The sequence below is a fragment of the Aquila chrysaetos genome, chromosome 5, assembly GCF_900496995.4.
Source record: "Aquila chrysaetos chrysaetos chromosome 5, bAquChr1.4, whole genome shotgun sequence".
Classification (NCBI taxonomy): domain Eukaryota; kingdom Metazoa; phylum Chordata; class Aves; order Accipitriformes; family Accipitridae; genus Aquila; species Aquila chrysaetos.
Genome location: NC_044008.1, coordinates 67,149 through 88,363, shown reverse-complemented (window position 1 = coordinate 88,363; position 21,215 = coordinate 67,149). Strand labels below are relative to the sequence as shown.

General features: G+C 43.9%; 1 protein-coding gene across 7 annotated transcripts in view; it reads left to right on the top strand.

The window, feature by feature from the left end:
- Positions 1–2,236: 2,236 nt before the first annotated feature.
- The window catches only part of GOLGB1 (golgin B1), a 52,480-nt gene continuing 33,501 nt past the window's right edge, over positions 2,237–21,215 (top strand). For 2 of the 7 annotated variants that reach the window (XM_030013857.2, XM_030013854.2), the window contains exons 1-11: positions 2,353–2,450; positions 6,226–6,362; positions 8,399–8,495; positions 9,129–9,281; positions 10,053–10,205; positions 13,928–14,080; positions 16,625–16,747; positions 17,772–17,885; positions 19,605–20,016; positions 20,692–20,783; positions 21,078–21,174. In XM_030013857.2, coding sequence (XP_029869717.1) covers positions 8,406–8,495; positions 9,129–9,281; positions 10,053–10,205; positions 13,928–14,080; positions 16,625–16,747; positions 17,772–17,885; positions 19,605–20,016; positions 20,692–20,783; positions 21,078–21,174 — 1,387 coding nt within the window. In that variant the 5' untranslated portion in view covers positions 2,353–2,450; positions 6,226–6,362; positions 8,399–8,405. The other 5 variants (XM_041123447.1, XM_030013855.2, XM_041123449.1 and 2 more) reach the window with 5 other exon arrangements.

Sequence of the window (21,215 nt, the reverse complement as noted above, 5' to 3'; positions counted from 1 at the left end):
CTCCAGCCCTCTGAGCATCTTCATGGCCCCCATGCTCAAGCAGGTCCATGTCTTTCTTATGTTGGGGGCCCCAGAGCTGAACGCAGTACTGCAGGGGAGTCTCACCAGAGTGGAGTAGAGGGACAGAATCACCTCCCTCGACCTGCTGGCCATGCTCCTTTTGATGCAGCCCAGGGTACGGTTGGCTTTCTGGGCTGCGAGTGCACGTTGCTGGCCCATATTCAGTATTTCATCCACCAACACCCCCAAGTCCTTCTCCACAGGGCTGCTCTCAATCCACTCATCGCCCAGCCTGTATTTGTGCTTGGGATTGCCCTGACCCATGTGCAGGACCTTGCACTTGGCCTTGTTTAACTTCATGAGTGTCGCATGGGCCCAACTCTCTAGCCTGTCAAGGTCCCTCTGGATGGCATCCCTTCCTTCTAGAGTACCACACTTAGTTTCTATGATTTTTCTGGTGTTACACTCATCTGACTACTGCTCCTCTGGATATTAAGATCTGTGGTTCACTCTGATGTTTGTGGTGGAGAGGTGTCATGGCAAGTTGTCAGCATCTGGAGTCCTTCACCGGGAGGAATGTGCTGTTCTTGTTAATGGTTTCCTCATCCTCTCTTCTTTTGTTTTCCCTTTCTTCTCTTTCCTTCCACTTAGGCTCATGTATATATGTTTGCTAACATAAATTTATACCTTTCTCTTTCTTTTTACATTTACATTTGAATTTACTCTATATGGTGCCCTGTACATATCTTAGATACATTTACTTTGTTACCCCTAAAACCGGTTTTGTCCAGCACTGGGTCTGCATTTTTTAAACTAATCATTAGTTAGTTCTTTATAGCCATGGGGTCTCCAGCACAAAGCCTGTGCCCCATCTCTTATCATTCCGTTTCTGTTCTCCTCTATGCCAAATCCTGTGTCTCCACTTCTCAAGACCTCAGCTGTTTTACCAGGCCTATATTTCTCTACTCTACATCATTGTGTTAGCGTTGTAAATATCTCCTTCTACCTAGAATAACTGCTTGTTAATACTACCTATATAAAAACGTGGTTGTACCACACAAGGAGAAATAAGTAAAATAAATTAGCCATAGACACCTGATAATTAGAGAAATTGCTCTCACAGCTAAGCGAAGTGAAAGAAAACTGCAGGCAGGTCATGAAAAATCCAGAGCAGGCCTGGTGAGCCTTAGTCCTGAGGCCTTGCGCACTCAGTGCAGAGCCTATGGCAATACCCAATGACAGGACTACACAGTCACATCGGAAGCAGGAATACGAGTGCATTTGAATGTATATGCTAACACATGATGAAGACAGCCGGGAGGCGAGGGAGATTGCGCTGCTTAGACTTCATGAAATCTTCATGAACTTCATGAAGTTCAAAAAAGCCAAGGCAACGCCCCTGGATTGGGGCAATACAGACTAGGAGGTGAAGGGATGGAGAACAGCCCTGTGGAGAAGGACTCGGGGGTACTGATGGATTTAAAACTGAATATGAGCCAGCAAGGTGTGCTCACAGCCCAGAAAGCCAGCCGTATCCTGGGCCTCATAACAAGCATGGCCAGCAACTCGAGGAAGGCGATTCTGCCCCTCTGCTCCGCTCTGGTGAGACCCCACCTGGAGCACTGCATCCAGCTCTGGGGTCTTCAGTATAAGACAGACATGGACCTGTTGGAGCAGGTCGAGGGGGCCACGGACATGACCGCGGGGCTGGGACACCTCTCCCGTGAGGAAAGGCTGAGAGAGTTGGGGTTGCTCAGCCCAGAGAAGGCTCCAAAGAGACCTTACTGCAGCCTTTTGATAGTGATATACAAAGGGGGCTTATAAGAAAGACAGAGAAAGACTTTTTACCAGGGCCTGTAGTGACAGGACAAGGGGCAACAGTTTATCAACTGAATGAGGCCAGGTTTAGATTGGACATCTCTAGAAGCGTTCAAGCTCAGGTTGGACGGGGCTCTGAGCAACCTGATCTAGTGGAAGATGTCCCTGCCCGGGGCAGGGGCGCTGGACCACCGCGTGAGCCTTCAACCTCCCTTCCCACCCGAACCACCTCCAGACTTGGCAGCACGTACGGCGCAGCCCGCGCACGCGCAAAAGAGACACACTACCTCAGCCGCCGTGTCGCCACACCCCTAAATATGCTCCGAGAGCCTTGGCTGATTGGTTGCTTCCTTGTTAGTGGGCGCGTCCCCAAGACCTATTGGGGATTGGTGATTTTGTGCCATGTTGCAGGATAACCACGGCGCCGAGGCGGCTGCTTCGCCGCCATTAGCTGATGATCACGTCGATCTTCCTGTCTCCGTAGCTGACCGGCTATGCTCCTGCTGGGAGGCGGGGCCGCGCTGGAGGCGGAAGCCGCTGCGGAGTGTTCCGGTGCTGAGGTGGCTGGGGGCGGGGTTGACGTTACAGCAGCGGAGCCGTCGCTGGGGTCGTCGGGAGTGGGTCGTCGGCAGGTTAGTGTCTCCCCTCCGCCTGTCGGTGTTCTTTTCTCGCTGTGTGGGCTCGGCGCTGTCGCCCTGCTCTCGGCAGCGGTCCCAGACCGGGCTCCTTCCGCCGTGCAGCTCCGGGACACGGCTGGCAGCCCCGCTGGGAGCGGCCCCGCGGGCCTGCGGGGCCCAACAGGGGCGGGTCCGCAGCTTCTTGGGGTCCAGGGGGGTGAGGAACAGTGGGGCGGGCTGGGCCGGCGACGGCCCTCTCTCTCCCGGGCTCTGTGGTCCGGCGGGCCCCGCCACGCCGGTGCCCACGCTGCGAGCACGCTGCTTTTCGCCGGCGGTCTGACCGCGGTGCCCAGACGTAAGCGGTAGCGGAGCCCGTCCTGGGAAGGTTTCTGCCCTGTGAGGCCCGCCGGAGGCATTGAGGTCAACTAAGCTCTCGTCGATAAATTTGCGGGACTGGCGGGGCAGCAGTGCGTTCCTGTAGCTGTATCGGTGCTGGCTTCCCCTTCCCTTTGTGGAAGGTTGTTCCTAGCTCCTGAGGCCTGGGATTGTGGATGACAGCAGTGGTCAAGATGTGATGCGCTCCTTTGATCCTTGTGTCTTTCAGAGCACCTTTGCACAGTGTGAGAAGTTTGGTCCAGGGCTTGTGTACGGCAGCAGTGCCTTCAATGCCCGTTTGCCTTCAAAAGAAGGGAAATGCAAAGAATTAAACTTAATTTATGTATAATAAACTTATAATAGAATAAATTAGGGCAAAAACACTGTCAAGTCTTTCTTCCCTGTGGCTGATACCTAGGTGCATGGATTTATGCACTGCTTATTACTCTGAGGCAGACAGTGCTGTGACTAGTAATGGACTTAAGCTGTTTGGGTCAGTAAGGGAAGTATATTTCAGAGTAAAGGAGCCTCTTCAAGAACACCACTGGTAGTCCCAGTGTTCAAAGTAAAGTCTCATGAGCAAAAGTTCATTAGTCATAGGAATGCTGAGCGAAACATTATTTTCAACTACAGCCAGAACACAAACTATACCGGCTTACATCATGAACACAGTGCAGGTCTTCTGTGTTCTGCTATTAATTACAAAATTGGAAATCCATACCAAAGTCAGTATGACTCTGGAAGAGCAATAGTCTGTCTTGTCTCCAAGAGCTGTACTGTTTACTTTATTTGGGTGAGGCAGTGGAACAGTGAATAACCTCTGTCCTTTTGTGTTTGTCTACTTCTGTTTATGATGAAATTGGCCAGCATTGTATAATGCTTTCCTGCTATAAGCTCAGAACTAAATACGAAGTGCACACACTAGGGTATTCCTGCCACAAGTCCTTGAGGCTAATTCATATGACAGCTACCACCTTGTGCGTGGACTGTTGGCTTTAGGACAGTATTTAAAGCTATGTTATGCTTGTTCCTGGAATTATTCTCAGGGAGGGTTCAAAGAAGACTGAGCCAGGGTCTTTATAGTGGTGTCCAGTGACCGGATGAGAGGCAATGAGCACAAACTGAAACACAGGAGGTTGCCTTTGAACATCAGGAAATGCTTTTTTTACTGTGTGTGTTACAAAGCACTGGCACAGGTTGACCAGGGAGGTTGTGGAGCCTCCATCTTCGGAGATATTCAAAAGCTGTCTGGACACAATCCTGGGCAACTGGCTGTAGGTGGCCCTGTTTGAGCAGGGATGTTGGACCAGATGACCTCTGGAGGCTTCTTCTAACCTCACCCATTCTGTCATTCTGTGATAAGATCCTCCCTGAGCCTTCTCTTTGTTGTCTTTCACTGAATTTGCTCCAACAAGTTCCCACCTCTCTTGTTCTGGGGAGCCCAGAACTGGACACTACTCCAGATGTAGCCTCACCAGCGCTGAGTAGAGAGGAAGGATCGCCTTCCTCCTGGTAATGTTCCTAATGCAGCCCAGGATGCTGTTGGCCTTTGCTATGAGGGTGCATTGATGGCTGTGGTCGGCTTGTTGCCCACCATGATTCCCAGGTCCTTTTCTGCAGAGCTGCTTTCCAGATGGTCTGCCTCCAGCGTGTACTGGTGCATGGCATTATACTTCCCCAGGTGCAGGAGTTTGCATTTCCCTTTGTTGAACTTCATGAGGTTCCCATTGGCCCATTTCCCCCGCCTGTTCAGGTCCCTCTGGATGGCAGCACACCTGTTTGTGGGGCATCAGCCACTCCTAGTTTTCTGTCAGCTGCAATGTTGCTGAGGGTACACTCTGCAGTGGTATAAGCCAGCTGCCTCTGCACTTCTGGGTGCATCCTGTCAGGCCCGGTGGACTTGTGTATGAGCAGTTTGTGCTCCCTAGCCTGGTCCTTTTCCACATAAGGTAAGTCTTCTTTGCTCCAGACTTTCCATCAGGTGTCGGTGGACTGGGATTCCTGAAGCCTGGTCTTGCTGCTAACAACTGAGGGAAAGAAGACAGTGAGAACCTCAGTCTTTTCTGTGATCAGGGCCACATTTAGCAGTGGGCCTGTGTTTTCCCTGGGCTTCCTTTTGCTGTTATAGAATCACTTTTCATTCCCCTTCACATTCCTTGCCATATTCAGCTCACCTGAGAATACAATTTAGAAGTGATTTCAAAAGACATGGATTTTTAAGCCTTGAGTTCAGGTTATTAAAGTCCATGCCTGTGCAAATAGGTGCAGACAGGCCTCAGTTCCTCTATTTGCATTTTGAGGAGGCCAACTGTGAGCCAAGCCCAGCAAGGCATATTAGCTTGAGCTCAGTATCGGGTTAATATAGCCAGCCTGGACAAAGGCCAGGTAATTTTTTCGCAACATAGTCCATGTACACATGCTTGAAATTGTAATGCCTGTATCATGCAGGTATGTGCTGAGCCCCGTACATATTTCTGGTTACAATGGATGTCTGCAGATGCCTAGATTCTACTTTTTTTCCATATTTCTAATACCACTTCTAATAATTCATCTATTGGTTCTATCAGTCCTGAATCATGTTATCTTATATTACCTTACGTCACATCTCAAGCATATATTGTACATTTGTGACTTTAAGAAGCTGTGGCCTAATGCTCAATAGGAAGATCAGATCTATCCTCTTCAAATATTGGCGACAGTCAGAAAGAGGCATTTTTGCATTTGAATGACTGTTTTCTAAAATGTGCTTTTACCACCGCCAAGACAGCAGGTTCTGTTCCTCCTTGGGGCATTGTGGGAGTGGTGGTTTACAAAACTATAAATACTTTATTATTCTTATAATGAACCAGGGATTCCAGGTCTTTAAATTAGTCTTTTATATTACCAGCTTGGTGAACAGTTGATGTTGACAGAAGGAATTTCTCTAGTAGGAACTGTAAAACTATATTATTCTGGAATTCCATGCCTCAGTCTCACCCAGGACCAGCTGAGAAGTAAGCAAAGTACTAGTACTTTTTTCACTGGCTATTGTATTGATACAGAATGTGGACAGTCCTGGCTTTCTGACAGTATGCTTCTTGAGTAGTTTCATCCTCTGGAACTCTTTGCAAGAGACTTTCTGAGGCCCAGCTTCTTCTCATGTCTTTTTGCTTCACTAACTGCTTCTTGAGCATTTTGTTCTGTAGGCTGAAGAGACTAAGCCCATGCCATAGAGCATAAGAAACCAGGGCATGTCTCTGCAAGAACAGGAAAAATCCGGTTTCCCAAACAGGGAAGACTTTTCACTTTTTATGCTTATTGCAAATGACTGACTGTAATAATCCTAAAGTGTACTGTGTAGGATGAAGAATGGGCTTATTTCTTTACTGTTGGATAAATTATTTTCCTCTGTTTTTTTTTTTTTTTCTCTGTCAAGAGCCTTGGTTCATGCAACCCGTCGGTACCCAAGAGATAAAAAAGAATGACTGAAGGATCTGCGTATGACTGCCCTGCCTTGGAAACCTCTTTACTACTGAATAAGCAGACCTATGAGCTACTGAGTGCATGAAAGAGGTTGGTGTTCACATGCCCTTTTCTGCTATTGATACTCTAATGTGCATTGTGGACATTTTCTACTACTGCAAAATCAGGTGGCTAGAAGGTGTGACTGCTACAGAAAAATAATGCACTACTGTTCTCTCCATTGTCAATATTTCCACAATTACTAAGATAAAGGAGGTCAGGAATGAGTGCGTCATTGTAGCCAGCTTTAGAAGCCTACTTCTAGCTAAACAGAGACATCTTGTCAACAGTAAAAGATTCCATTTGATGGAGATAATTATTGTAATGTAAACCTGATCTTATGGCTAATGTGAGTTTGCCTAGTTTCAGTTTGCACTATTGGTGATTCTTTTAATTTGTACAAATTATTTTGCCATTTACGGGCATGGACTTACAGTTGCGATAGATTTATAGCTTTTCTCTTAAGAGATATGTCAAGTGTCACATGTGACCCTTCTTCATAGAGTACTAGAATGATTTAGGTCTTAAGGGACCTTGGGAGTTCATTTGGCCAAACCCTCTGCTCTTAGCTTGGCTAACTTCAAAGTTAGATCAGGTTGCTATGAGCCTACTCCTATTTTTTATCATCTTCCCTGTGCATACTTCTTTTTTCTGATTGAAATTTCTTATGCTGCAACTTGTGTCCACTGCATCATGTCCATCTGCTGTGCACCTCATAAGAAGTGTCTGGCTCTGTCTTTAGCTACCTAATAGGTGATTATAGGGAAGACAGCAATTATATCCCCCTCCTTACCCACTGTACTCACGGCTGAACAAGCCCAGCATTCTTAGCCTTTCTGTATATCTTATAATCCAATCCCAAACATCCTGGGGGCTTTCTGCTGTACTTGCTTCAGTTTGTCCCTGTTATTTTTGTGTATCAGGGAGCTTGAAAGTGGACCCTGTACTTCAAATGTAGTCTTACAAGTGCTGAATAGAAAGGAATAATTGCTTCCCTCAACCTGCCGGTTGCAGTCTTACTAATACAACTCAGTATATAGCTGACCTTCTCTGCTGTGAGAGCACACTGCTGACCGATGTTGAGTTTATGCACCAGCATCCCTAGGTTGTCTTCTGCAACACAGTTTTACAGCCATTTGGTCCCCAGCATATGTTTGTTCCATCCCAGGTGTATGGCTCTGTATTTGCCTTTTCTGAACTTCATGATGTTTCTATCCATCTGTTTCTCTAGCCTGTTGAGATCCCTCTGGCTGGCAGCTGTCTGCTTAGGCTTATCAAATGCTCATTACAATTTGGTGAACTTACTGAGGTGGATTGCATCCCATTGTCTGGGTTAATAATGGAGAACTTAATCAGCCACTCTCCCCAAAATGTAAAATTACGTATTGCTGGCTGGTACTGCTGCATTTTTCTGGTTCTTCACCTCCACTTGCTGGATCAGTCTGGCTCCTGAATTTCAAGAAAAGCAAAGGTATGCTAAGCAGCAGACGGGGAATATATGCTCTCTCCAGACTATTCCCCTATGTCGAGGTCCTGTCCTGTCACATATGTGACATGCAGACATCTCATCATCTCTCTAATGTGATACACTTGCATCTACTCGGCAATCAGGGGTGAGTTCACCATTCCCACTACTTAGTAACAGAAAGCTTCTTTTATGTATTTACAGGACGTGTTTGGCCTGTAAAAAAGTGACTTCATTTAAGAATCACTTACTCTTCTTTTGAGTAAACTGAACAGATCATGGTTCTGTAATGCCATTGTTAAGAAAGATTAAGAATTATCTATGAGGGTGACTTAAAATCTGGTATAAAAATGTATTTTTCAATCATACATGTAGAGTGGTAAACGTATCTTCATGTGTCTTAACCAGCACATCCTCTGCTTTTATGTTCAGAGTCTGGCTGCTTTTGTTAACATGATCATTTCTTTATTACTGAGGTTTTACTTTTGCTTATCTCTCTTGGCAGAGGAGATTTATTCCCTGTAAGCCTGGTCACCTCTATAACATTAAAGATCAGCATGAAGAGATGCTTATTCTTCTTAGCAATTTTGACTCTGTATTCTGACTTTTTCTTTTGTTTTAGGCTGAAGATGCTGAGCCGTTTGTCGGGTTTAGCAAGTACTGTTTTACAAGAGCTGTCAGGTGATGATGGAGATGCAGTTACTGAATCCTCTATTGCTGTAAGTACAGTGTTATTTAAAGACTTTCAGATCTTACTGAGCGCTAGTTTGGGGAATGTGAATCATTCGACTGCAGTGAGAACTGTTTCCTGCTTCTTCATTGCTGAGCACTAGACTGAGCTGTCATTCCACTCTGCTTCTCCTATATTCCTAACCTCTTAAGTCAGCACTTTTGTGGGGCAGACCATGATCTCCTTAGTTTCCACATCTCAAGATGATCCTAGAAAACAAACTAGAATTAGGGTGAAGAAAGACCGTTATGAGTGCTAATGATTCTGTGTAGCAGAAAGGGGAGCTCTGCATGATTGCGTGACAGTGGAAGGCTTGATCTGTATGTTGCCCTTTGGCACTTGAGATGGTGGATAGTGTGTGAGTGGTAGAGTGTTTCCAGTGCCACTCTCTTCAGATTTGCTCATGTTGTGTTCATCAAAGGTGCTCTCTTTTTGTGTATTGGCTCATGGGTATCCTGAGGTTTCCTCCTGGTATCACCTAATTGTGTATAGTTCTATAGGCTGCATGAAATGCTTGCAAGTAACAGAGTGCAGCATTTGGGAGTATGAAGATATCATCTGGATGCTATGCTGCAGTCTGTTTAGACTTTTTTCCTCCAGAGCACACATTTCACTGTTGCAGGTACAAGCTTTAGAGCCAGAAGCAGAAAGCATGGAGGAGGCACCTGAGGAGCTATTGGAGCGCCTAGCCCAAACAGAAAAACTAGTTGTTCAGCTAAAGGATTTGATCCGAGAAAAGGATGCCCTGCTCCAGCAAAAAGAAACTGTACTCAAGGTATCATTTCTTTCACCGAGGACCTGGGAGCAAGAGTAAAATGCTGCTTCAGCTTTCTGTGCAAGCCAGTCTCTAGTTTCTTTTGAACATCTGAGACACCTGTGCTACTAAATGCATCAATTCCAGAGAAGTATTGGAATCCAAAGAATGGACCCTAACCCAAGAGATGTAGTATAGCATCTGTTCATTTTTCTGAGGGGTAATTCCTTCTAGAGTGGATCAGTTACATCCAAGTTAGGTAGCATTCCGTCTTGGAGCTCCTCAAGGCCCCTGCAGATTCCTGGTGGCTCTAATAAATACTAACATCTTTTGTGTGAGGTTTTTCTTTCCCCACTTCAGAGTGTTTGAGACAAAGAGTAGGCTGTGCTGCAGTCACCCAGCAGTCCAGTGGTTTTATGGCACATAACCAAAGATACATATTGCTTAATTTGAAGTGTGACATGAAAGAAAGTGCAGTTACTTGAGATAGTGTTGAGGGACTGCATATAGTAGAGGAAGTCAGACTGACTTTGTACTAGGTGCTAGGAGAAGTCCCTTGTGGGATCTATTCCTTGAAGAGAAAGTACTAGAGCAGAAGCTAACTATTTTGCTGTGTATAGTGTTTCAGAGCAAATTTGTTTCCTGGATGTGTTTTAATTAGCACTGTTACTGGGGAGGCAGGTTTGGACGAAGAACAGCAGACTGTCAAATTATGTAACTTTTCCAAGTGGTGCTTTCAGGTTGATAGCACTGGAATTTTAAGTGCAGTCAGTTTGTATCCTTCTTTTACAGGAAGAGCGAGAGGCTGCAGATGCTAAGCTGATGAAGCTTAAACTTCAGGCCAAAGCCAGATTGGCCTCTCTGAACAAACGCATTGAGGAGCTGACAGAGAAAGGATCACCATTGCCTGCACAGACCTTGTCAGAAGATCAAGAGTATACCAAGGTTGGGAGAACAGGGCTACTTAAAAGATGTTAGCCTCTACTGATAATCTGGTGCCACCCTACAGTTTAGGTCCCAGTGAGCTAGCAGGTCCTATCTCTCTTGTTAGCAGGACATTTACAACTCATAGTTTCAGCAAGGATGTCTATGCTGTAGGAAGCCAGTCTGTCCAGCTTCCTTGTACTGCAGATGCCCTTGGAGTGCACAACTTGATCTCCTCAAGGGTATGAGCTGGTTTCACTTTGCATACCTTCAGTAATCTGTTGTAGCTAAGTTCTTTCCTGCAGAAATCACATGTCTATCTGAGCTGTAAGTTTCAAAATATTATGTGTCATGTGAGTACAGTGAAGGAGAAGGAAGGTTGGCTGAAATACAAGAACAACGAGGTAAGGAGGTCATTAAAATTGAAAGGCAGGAACTTAAATGTAAATATATATTTTTTTTTTTCCAGCCATTTAGCTTCCTGTGCCGCCACAAAGTTTTATGGTTAACAAGCCATAATTGTGTAAATCTATGTAAAAAAAGAGGGGAAGGTGTCCTGTATGAAGGCATTAAAGAAGCTATTAGCTACTATCTAGAAATTCCCGTTGAGGCTGGTAATTTTTGAAAACTTAAAATTGTTCTGCTGACCACATAGTTTTCTTTAAAAAGTTAGTAATATTAGGCAAGGGAAATGTGAGAGAAGTCCAAACAGATTGCAGGGCATCAGATGATGTTCATTAAAGCAGAGAAGGTAAGGGTTATTTGAAACATTGAAAAAAAAGATTAAAAGATTAAAGGAAACATTAAAGTGTGACTGTGAGAGCTGTCAGGTGAGAGGTGACTACTAATGGAGTAAAGATTGGTTCCGTGACCTGTGCTTACTATTTTTGATTGATGGCATCATAAAATCATAGAAATGTGCTACTGTAATTCACTTTACAATACAATCTTGAGAATCTTTCTCAATGCAAAGCAGCATTTGGTTTTCACACAGGAAGAATTGGATGATCTTGAAGATTGACACAATATAAAAATAAAGGGAAATTTAATAAGTGCAAGATCAAGCACTTGTGGTATCCTGCCACTGTGTACTGCAAGGCCATGAAAAAAAATCCCCCAGCTGCAGAGGACAGTGAAGGCCCTGGAGGCTGTTTAGCTATGTCACTTTGCATTGCTGTCCTGCTGCTGAGGCTTTTTTTTAGCTTATTCAGACGTAGCATGTGTAGAGCTGTGTGCTGTTACATTATTTTGTGTAGACTTGCTGTTAGGGACTAGTGAGTGTTCTTGCTTCAAAATTCAAATTTATCAGTTGAAGAAGGCAAAATGAGACAAAGCTTATCATCAGTTAATCAATGTGATGTAGATTTTAAAAAGAGGCCTACTCTTTTTATGTAAGGCAAACAGTTATCCTTACAACTATTGTACTAAGAGTGGCAAGGCCTTGTGTGGAGTGTTGTCATGTTCTGTTCACCTGAAATTAGGAAAGATAAATTGAGAGCAGCAAAAGAGTTTCCATTCTCTGGTCATGTTAGTAGCTGCTTTTACTAGACACTCAAAATAGCTTGGCTATTTAGTCAACCAAAGGCAGAGAGGAAACATAATTTCTGTCTACAGTTGTATGAGGAAGGTAAGCACCAAGAAAGTGGGAGGACTGTTAAAGTGAAAGGACAGTACTGACAGGTGAATGGATGGAAGTAAATTAGCCATTAAGAAAAATGGCCTTCTAATTAGAGGAATGAGGTCTTGATACAGTCTCCAGTGGAAATGGTGTGGACCAGAGCCTTATTGGTTTTGAGTTAGAACATCATTTAAGAGGTATGATGTTAGGGCAGTTACCTGCAATATTATGTATTTGACCCAGAAAGCACTTTTTAGATACTTTCTTGTAAGGTTAGACCTACTGAGAAGCTATAGATTCCTTTATTTACTTATGATTATTTCCCTAAGTAGATGCTGTCTTGAGTAATGGTGATGTTTCCTAGACAGATACCCTGTCATTTGAAGATGAAAAATTTAGGTTAGGGCTTTTTTTTTTTTTTCTTCTTTTTTTTTCCTCCCTCTCCATGATGGGGTCCCCATGGGAAGGCTGTATTTTAAATATCTAATTGGTACTATTACTTCCTGGGCTTTTAACAGAGTGCCTCATTTTCAGCAGAATCAAAATATCAGCTTATGTCTTTTCATTAAGCAGTTGGTATATGTATACAGAACAATTGAGGCTCCTCTTAAACTTTTAAAGTGGGTAAACACAAATTATGTTCAGATGTAAGAGTTTATACATTTTGGAAAAACATGATATTTGAAAGCTTGGGCTCTGGGAACTTTGTGACTGTGCTACTGTCCTTAATTGTGGTACTCCATGTAGTGGCCAGTGTGCAAGGGCTTTATCAGAAGCTTTTCCAAATCCGACTGTAAATATCAGTCCTGAAAGCTAATCCCAAGTAAGCAAACTAATCCACCCATCCTTCCCCCCTAGCAACTGCTTTGCCCCAGCCTTATAAATTATGAATATCCCTGGCTTCTTAAAGCTTCCTGCACTTCTGTTGTTTCTTTGTTTTTCCTGTCCTACTTCTAAGCTTAAGTGCAATTAAAGCTTTCCTTGTCTGTGTATTCAACCTGCTTCCAAAGACCTTGTCTGTAGGTGACATCTTTTGAGGAACAGTAGCTTTTTACTTATTCTTATTTCACTGACCTGTAAGTCCTTCTAAAAGCCTTCATAAATTTTTCAGAATGGGTTTAAAGGACATAGATACTCTGTAGACTCCATATGTTAATTGGTGATCTTTGATTCAATACCTGTAACAAGGAAAAGGAAAGAGATACATTTTGTATATATTCAGTTAAAAATCCCCAGCACTAAATGCTTGAAGTAGTTAGGAGTGCTGAGGTGGTAACAGTAGAAGGATTCTTTTCTTGCTTCTCAGTGACAGTGTTGATACGCTGGACCTAATATCTGACTCTGTGTTAAGTAGGTGTGCAGCTGTGGCATTAGAGAATTGCCTGCCACACAGACAGTCTTTGAGGGACAAAAAAAGAGTGCAGGCGTAGTGTGATAGTATGTCTGAGTAGACATAGCCTAAGCATATTTTATGGGAAATGTTGTCTGAGTTTAAATTTCATGGTCATAAACGGAGTATTTTAGTGCCTCAGAGTGGAGTAGAACTGATGATAGTTTGCATGTTCCCTTTGCTTATTTCTAACAAGTTTATTACTATAAATCCCTTTAGTCTAAAGAGATTTCCATGAGCATTTTCTGTGGTCTAGAATGTTTAATGTCTGCCCCTTTGTCATGTGGAGAATATTCTTCTATTGCTAATTAAAAAATGTTTCATTTCTGGTATTAGAGAAATCTGTGAAATTAAAAAGCCTCACAAATCAAGGGGGTCATATCGTAGATTATGTGTTATGTTTTATTTAATAATATGATTTACCTTAGTTTATATGGTAAGCATTCATGGATAATTGGCCATTCCAAAGTGATTTGACACTTCCCAATTAAAGATGTCTTGTGCATATCTACAAAGAAATAGGGAAAATAGTTACTTAACATAGGACAACTTCATTTAAAGAAACAAAGAAAATGTAAAGTTAAGAAATTAAGAAATGTAGTAGAAATAAGCATCTGGTTAGGAGTCAAGAGTGCACTAGCGTTCTAATTTTTTTTTTTTAATTGACCAGTAATACTGATCAGTTTACTTTCTTCTGTTTCTTTTCTTCTCACTTCTTTCCTCTTGCAATGTCAGAATAACCAAAATACAAGTGAAGGGCATAGAGATGAAGCCGAAGCACTGAAAGAGCAGCTCAGGGAGCAAGAGGAGACTGTTCAGGATCTGAAGGAACAGCTGGCTCTAGCCAAAGTGAATCTGAAAGGTGCTGAAATCAAGTATGCAACACAGGTACAGAAAAATGTTTCTATTCATCAGTTTGTGTATGTGTCTGTGTTTCTCACCCCACCACTTACACTAGCATGATAGAATAGAATAGTTCAGCTGGAAGGGACCTACAGTGATCATCTAGTCCAACTGCCTGACCACTTCAGGGCTGACCAAAGGTCAAAGCATATTGTTAAGGGCATTGTCCAAATGCCTCTTAAACACTGACAGGCTTGGGGCATTGACCACCTCTTTAGGAAGCTTGTTCCAGTGTGTGACTACCTTATTGTTAAAGATACGTTTCCTAATGTCAAGTCTGAACCTCCCCTGATGCAGCTTTGAACCATTCCCATGCATCTTGTCTCTGGATAATTTGAGAGAGACAGTTGTTCCTGAGGACATGCTGCTGCTAGGGAATATGGCTAAATCCTGCAGCCTGACAGAGGCAAGGTTGCCAAAGCTCCGTGCCCCCCCAGTTCAGCCAGTAGCGTGGCTGAGAATGCGTTCCCAGCACGTATGCATGTACAACTCCTGCATACCTGTATAGATGGCCAGCCACATAGGTAACACAGACAGAAGCACCTAGCACTCCCATGAACACAAACAGCGCCAACAGCCTCATGCTGTTCCCCTCTATGGCAGCTCGGATTAGAGAATAGTAAAAATATATACAAATGTACATTCTGGGTCTTGCCAGCGGCTGTGCTTAGACACAGTCTGCCCATAACTGGCCCCTGGATCCAAGTCTCCCCAGTTGCTGGCATGTAGACACGCAAAGCCCTGGGGCCCACAGCTCCACTCCAGCTGCTGGTACAGACACATTGTTCACACGCATGTGCACAGAGATGGGTGGGACTCCCCTGGTCCTTCCAATGGCCAACCCTCCCGTGCTGCTTGCTTTTAGAAAAATGCGTGCATGAGTCCACACACGCGTGCGCACACACACCGCCACACCTAACCAGGGCTCCCCTGCCCCCTTCAGTAGCCAACCCCCTGTGGTCTTATCCTTAGAGAGACACAGACACACATATGCACCCTGACCAGGACTCTCCTGGTCCCTTCTGGTAGCCAGCCTCCCTGTGTTCTCACTCTGAGACACACAGGCATGCACATGCACGCAGCTGACCAGGACTCCCCTGATCTCTCTGGTAGCCAGCTTCCTTAGAGAGTCACACATACACAAAAGCAGGTCTTGTCTTTAGAGACCCCCCAAGACCCTGTGGTCTCTGGCAGCTGGCCAGAACTCCTCTTGTCCATCTAGTAGGCAAGTCTGCCTGCGGTTTCACCCTTGGGCACCATCCCACCTCTGTCCTGGCTCCCAGGCTACTTCACCCACTTGCCAGCTAGTCCAGCTTCATACTTGCTAGCAATCATACATTCACTTGCACACTTGTACTTGTTTGAGTTTCTGGCACTATGTACACACAGGTCCTCTGAGGTGTGGTTGACTGCAGTTGCTGGCACTGAAGTTCACTTGCTCTAATCTCTCCAGTTGCTGGCACCATGGACACACAGGCCTTTTGACCCACAGTCTCATTCCAGTTACTAGCACTTAGACCCCCCCCCATACACACACAAATGCACACTGAATAGAGACTCTCTCCCACAGTGAAAGAGTTAAAAATGGTGTTCAGTAAAAGGACAGGACAGACTGCTGATCAGGTGCAGGGCATGGCCAGACAAGCATATTGAGCAGCCACTGTTTACACAGGTGGCCTTTTTTAATTCCCTTATCCTCTATTTTTTCGGTTTTGTTCCTCCCCAAATCACCTAGGTCCATCCATTTCCTTGCCTTTGATTCCTCCTCTAAACATTCCAGAAGTCTTTCGCAATCCCAAAATTCTCTTCACCTGCGTCCCATAATATATCCTATACCCTTAGGCAGTAACCACCCTTGGTGCAAAAGGTGCTCTGCTGTTAATTCATCTTAATGGGTTTCACACTTGGACAACGGGACTGGTGGCTCTCTGAGGAGGGGTGGAACAAGCCCCTGGAAGGACCTGGACAGGGTGTCCCTCTGAGTCAGAATTTGGGTTCTTCCCTGCCTGCCATTGCTGTTCTGTGACAGGCTTTGGAATAGCTAGGGCAGAGTGTTCTTTCAGCTCCCAGACCTGCTGTTGCCTCTCTGTGTTCTACTGTGGATGTGCAGAGGGACTTTTTATCACATAATATAACAGCTGTTATGTTACATTGTATTTATTTATGGAAAGATTTTTGTTAATACTCTGAATTGCAGGTTTAGCTTTTGATCTGTGACTTGGGCTGCGTCCTATACAAATAAAAACCCAGAAGTTTTATGAACTTGTAATTATAGTGATCGTATCTTTTATCATGCTGCATATTTGTAGATGAAATTCTATGGTTTTTGCTTTCTGGGATCTGAAATATTATCAGTTAACATATATGTATTAGTAGGACAAAGTTACCATTTGACCAAAGTGACATATAGGATTATCAAGCTGAAGACCTCATCACACACATAATATGCTGGTGCATGTTGAAAGCAAGCCTGCATGTCTGTCAAGCTCATAACCTTGGGTTTTTTTATTTTGTGGCTTATGTTTTCAGCTGAGCTCCTTGCAGGAAGTGATTCGGGAGAAGGAAGCTCTCCTGGAAGAGCAGGTTCACCAGCACCAAGCTGAATTACGCAAGATAGTGGCCCAGTCAGATCTGGAAGTAGAGATGCAGCAGGTATATTTGATATAATAATCTTATTACGGGAGGAGAAAGGGAAACAAATTTTACCAGTCTCAAGACACCCTGAGAGAGCACTTCTCATCAAAGTAACTCAGAAGGGGTGAGAAGAGATACGATTTGATTGTTTGGTGGTTTTTGGGATGCTAGTTTGGACTTTCAGAGTCCTGGCTTCAATCTGCTGATTTGGTATCAGTTGAAAAGAAAGCATAGTTAAAAAGAAGTATTAAATTATTGTGCTCCAGTTCCCTGTTTGTAGAACAATGGTGAGCTCTTCCTACTGCACCAGGGCTCCAGAATAGTGTCAACAAAAATGAAGTTATTCAGGCTATTAAAGTAACTGTGTTATGAAAACTAGGTGTATGGATGAAACCAGGAAATCTAGCCTTCTTATGTGTCGTGGTTTAACCCCAGCCAGCAACTAAGCACCACGCAGCCGCTCACTCACTCCCCCCCCACCCAGTGGGATGGGGGAGAAAATCGGGAAGAAGAAGCAAAACCCACGGGTTGAGATAAGAACAGTTTAATAGAACAGAAAAGAAGAAACGAATAATGATAATGATAACACTAAGAAAATGACAACAGCAATAATGAAAGGATTGGTATGTACAAAAGATGCGCAGTGCAATTGCTCACCACCCGCTGACCGGCACCCAGCTAGTCCCCCGAGCGGCGATTCCCCGCCCCCACTTCCCAGTTCCTATACTAGATGGGACGTCCCATGGTATGGAATACCCTGTTGGCCAGTTTGGGTCAGGTGCCCTGGCTCTGTCCTATGCCAACTTCTTGTGCCCCTCCAGCTTTCTCGCTGGCTGGGCATGAGAAGCTGAAAAATCCTTGACATTAGTCTAAACACTACTAGCAACAACTGAAAACACCAGTGTTATCAACATTCTTCACATACTGAACTCAAAACATAGCACTGTACCAGCTACTAGGAAGACAGTTAACTCTATCCCAGCTGAAACTAGGACATTATGTTAGCCTCCCAGATACTGGTATAGCACTCTCTCTCTTGCAGAACCTGCGTACGCTTCAGAGAAAGCTAGAGGAGCAGGAAGCAGCTCTGCTAGGACGAACTGAGGTGGTAGAATTGCTGCAGCAGGAATTACGTACTGCTGAACAACAAAACCAGGTACCTTTTCATGCTTTGCTTATTGCTTTACTCTCATGTGCAAGTGGTGGATGGGGCTTTTGTCAGTAGCTCAGAAATCACCAGATTAGCTTATTTCTGGCACCAGGTTTCCAGAATGAAATCAGCCAGGGGGCTCCCTCAGGTCAGGTTTTAGAGCTGCAGGTCTGTATGCATAGCTTGTAGTAGGTCCAGCCAAACAATGGGTATAGGGACGCTGTAGCAACCATCTCTAGTAACCCAGATTCTGGGCAGGTGGACAGGGACAAAATCTATCTATACTCCATGCCGCTGACTGATACATTCGAAGCCATCAAATACACGATGCATCGCCTAAGACAGAAGTGCCTAACACAGCACTGCTGTAGCTACACTGTTTCTGGAATGCAGTATCCAGACCAGATCAGAGCATAGACCGATATTCTTTGGTACGTCTTGCCAGAAACTTACTAATATGATGACACAGCTTCTGGAGTGGTATTGGCTCTCACTTAATCATTTTGCAGCGTAAAGAGAATGAGATCAAATCTGTGCATATATGACTATATATACATGTGCCCCTTGAGACAGGGTTTAGTATGCAATCTCTTAAAAGGCTTGTTTGCAGATAAAGGGTGAGTGTATTTTTAATTTTTTCCAATATCTGAACTTCTGAAAATAATTCTCCATCCCTTTAGAAGAGGCTTATACTATATCAGTCTCATGTTAGTAGGCTGCACAATCTCCAGCCAGTCTAGTGCCGAACCTCACTTTGATAACTTTTACGCACTTATGCATCACTCTATTTTCTTTTCCTGTGTGTCCCAGCCAGGCACAGTGGTGGGACTTCTTACCACCAGGAAGAGGTGAAGAACCTCAGTGAGCTGACTTGTACTCACTACTCGTTACATTGCTCACCAGTGTGTTTCATGGAGTGGTGGCATGGATATTTTCATGGCTTGGTTGTTGGGGTCCCCAACTCCTCCCTTGTGTCTTTGACTCCCCTCTTGCACATTATGTGGTCAGAGGGAGACCTTGGTACACATATAAACTTGAGGCCATGTGGCTGAAGCTCTCTTCCTACCTATAAAGGAAAGCGAGCTCCTCATCAGCCACCTGCTGAAACTAGCTATGCTGACCGTCCACAGCTCCAGGAGAAGTTTGACAAAAGGAATTCTGGCAAGTGTAGGGTCTGTTTCTGTTCCTTGGTTGTCTTAAATCTCTGGTCAGTGTCGACCAGCTTTCTGGTATCTTTCTTGAAACAGTGGGTACTGTGTGGAGCACTCTGTTACCTCCAGTTTCCTGTTTCAGCATTTCTGACTCCCTATGACATACATGCTTTGGTTCTGTTTTTTAACTGTACTCTCTAATTGTTGAGTTCCCCCTATTTTGTTGTAGCCCTTCCTCTCCCTTTTGGGAAGCTTTCTTTCCTCCAAAAGAGAACTCATGGCCACTGTTCTATTGTTTTGTTCCTCTGCATTCCCCTGCTCTAAATTAAGACTTATCTTTTCTTTACCAAAATTGAGTTCTTGTTTCACCCAGCATTGCTTTCTTGCAATTTGCAAATAGTAGGGCAGTTTCTTTCTAACAAATTGAGATTTCTGCCATGTTTATTTCCTCCTTTCTGCTACTTAGATGTTTGAAAAGGATTTAATGACAATTTAAAAATATAATTCGGGTACTTTGCTTTGGCAAGGTATTGAACTAGTTGAGAGTTGAGTTCATTTCCATATCCTTTTACAGATACTCCTAGATCAGTGCCAGAAGATGGAAGTGGATCTAAGCTCCCTGAGGGATGTGCTAGATGCAGAGAGACGAGAGTCTCAGGATCTCAGAGAGAAGGTGGAGCTGGAACTAGCTGAGAGGAAGCTGTCCTCCTATCGCTTTCAGGAGGAGGTGCAGTGTCTCTCGGAACAGCTGGAAGAGGCAAGAAGAGCACAAGATGAATTCGAGGTGAAGTATAAAGACCTGGAGGAGAAACAAAGGCTGGAGGTGGAAGAGAAAAACCTGCAGATCCGTTGTCTTAAGGTGGCTGAGCAAGAGCTGCAATCTAGCCATGCTGCCCTTGTAGCTGAAAATGATCAGCTGAAACAGGATGTTGACCGGCTGTTGGTGTTGTCTGGTGAAAACAGTGCTACAATACAGAAACTACAGGGTGAGCAAGCACAGCAGTTTGGTGAAGCACGTTCTTAAGAGCCTAAGGATTATTGGGTTGCCTTCTATTTGGCTTTGTTTTAATAATAGCTCATGAGAAAGTCTTGGTATAACAATTCATAATTGCCTAGGAACATAGGAGTGGTTGTACTGTATCAAACTAAAGGTCTCTAGTGCGATCCCACCTTTCTGTCTTTGGCAGTGACTAAAGCCAGTTACAAGAGGAGGAGCATAAGACTAGGGCAGCATATGTGGTGCTTGCTTTGTGCACTGTCCCAGCCTATAATTTTTTGAGGCTTATGGATTTCTTGAGTCAGATGTATTTTTTAAACTAATTTTAATAACTCATTGGATTTTTTCCATCAACTTATGTAAGTTCTTTTTAGATGTGCCACATTCTTCAGTGTCTGAATTTCTACTGAAATTATAAGTAAAACAGCCAAGGAAAACAAAGTGTACCATTTTCTCTGTAGGCTTGTATTTGAACTAATAACATTGATCTTGCCTCAAGCTATTCTTTCAAATTGATTTTCTTCCAGCTCCTTTACAGCTCAAAACTGAAGCAGTGACTAAGAGATAAGGGATCTCATATACTATTGTGCATATGTGTAAACTGGATATATTTCAGCAAAAAAGGCAAGAACGCACCTTAACTTCCTTTTTTCCCCTCCATTAGATGAACTTGTACAGAAATGTGAAGAATTTGTCTGCTATCAGAATGAGCTGAAATCCCAGTCAGTAGTGCAGGTCTCTGACTTGAAGAAACAGGTACAATCTTTTCTTACGAGTCTCCTGAAGTTTTCTTGTATGTTAAGGAACTGAAACAGAATGGAATGTTTGGAAGTCCTTTTTTATGATGTATTAACAAAGGATTTTATGGGTTCTCTCAGCTGATGGGCAGACATGTTATGACTATGGAAGCCAGGAAAGAGGAGTCAATTTGAGTAATTTAAAAGTTGCCAATTGATTTGTTAAAAGTTTAACTGAAAGATCAAAGACTAATGTGTGTTTATAAACTGTACTGAAATTTATCTTTCTCCCCTCCATCCTGTGTTTAAACAGGATAGAAAAACTTCACAGGAAAAAATAATAGATCAGGAAGATAGGAATGGGACTTCACTCCTACCCACAGAAAACTTGGAAAGACAGAAGACTGAAGGTAGTATGATTATCTTACCTATTTTAATATTCTTCAAATAT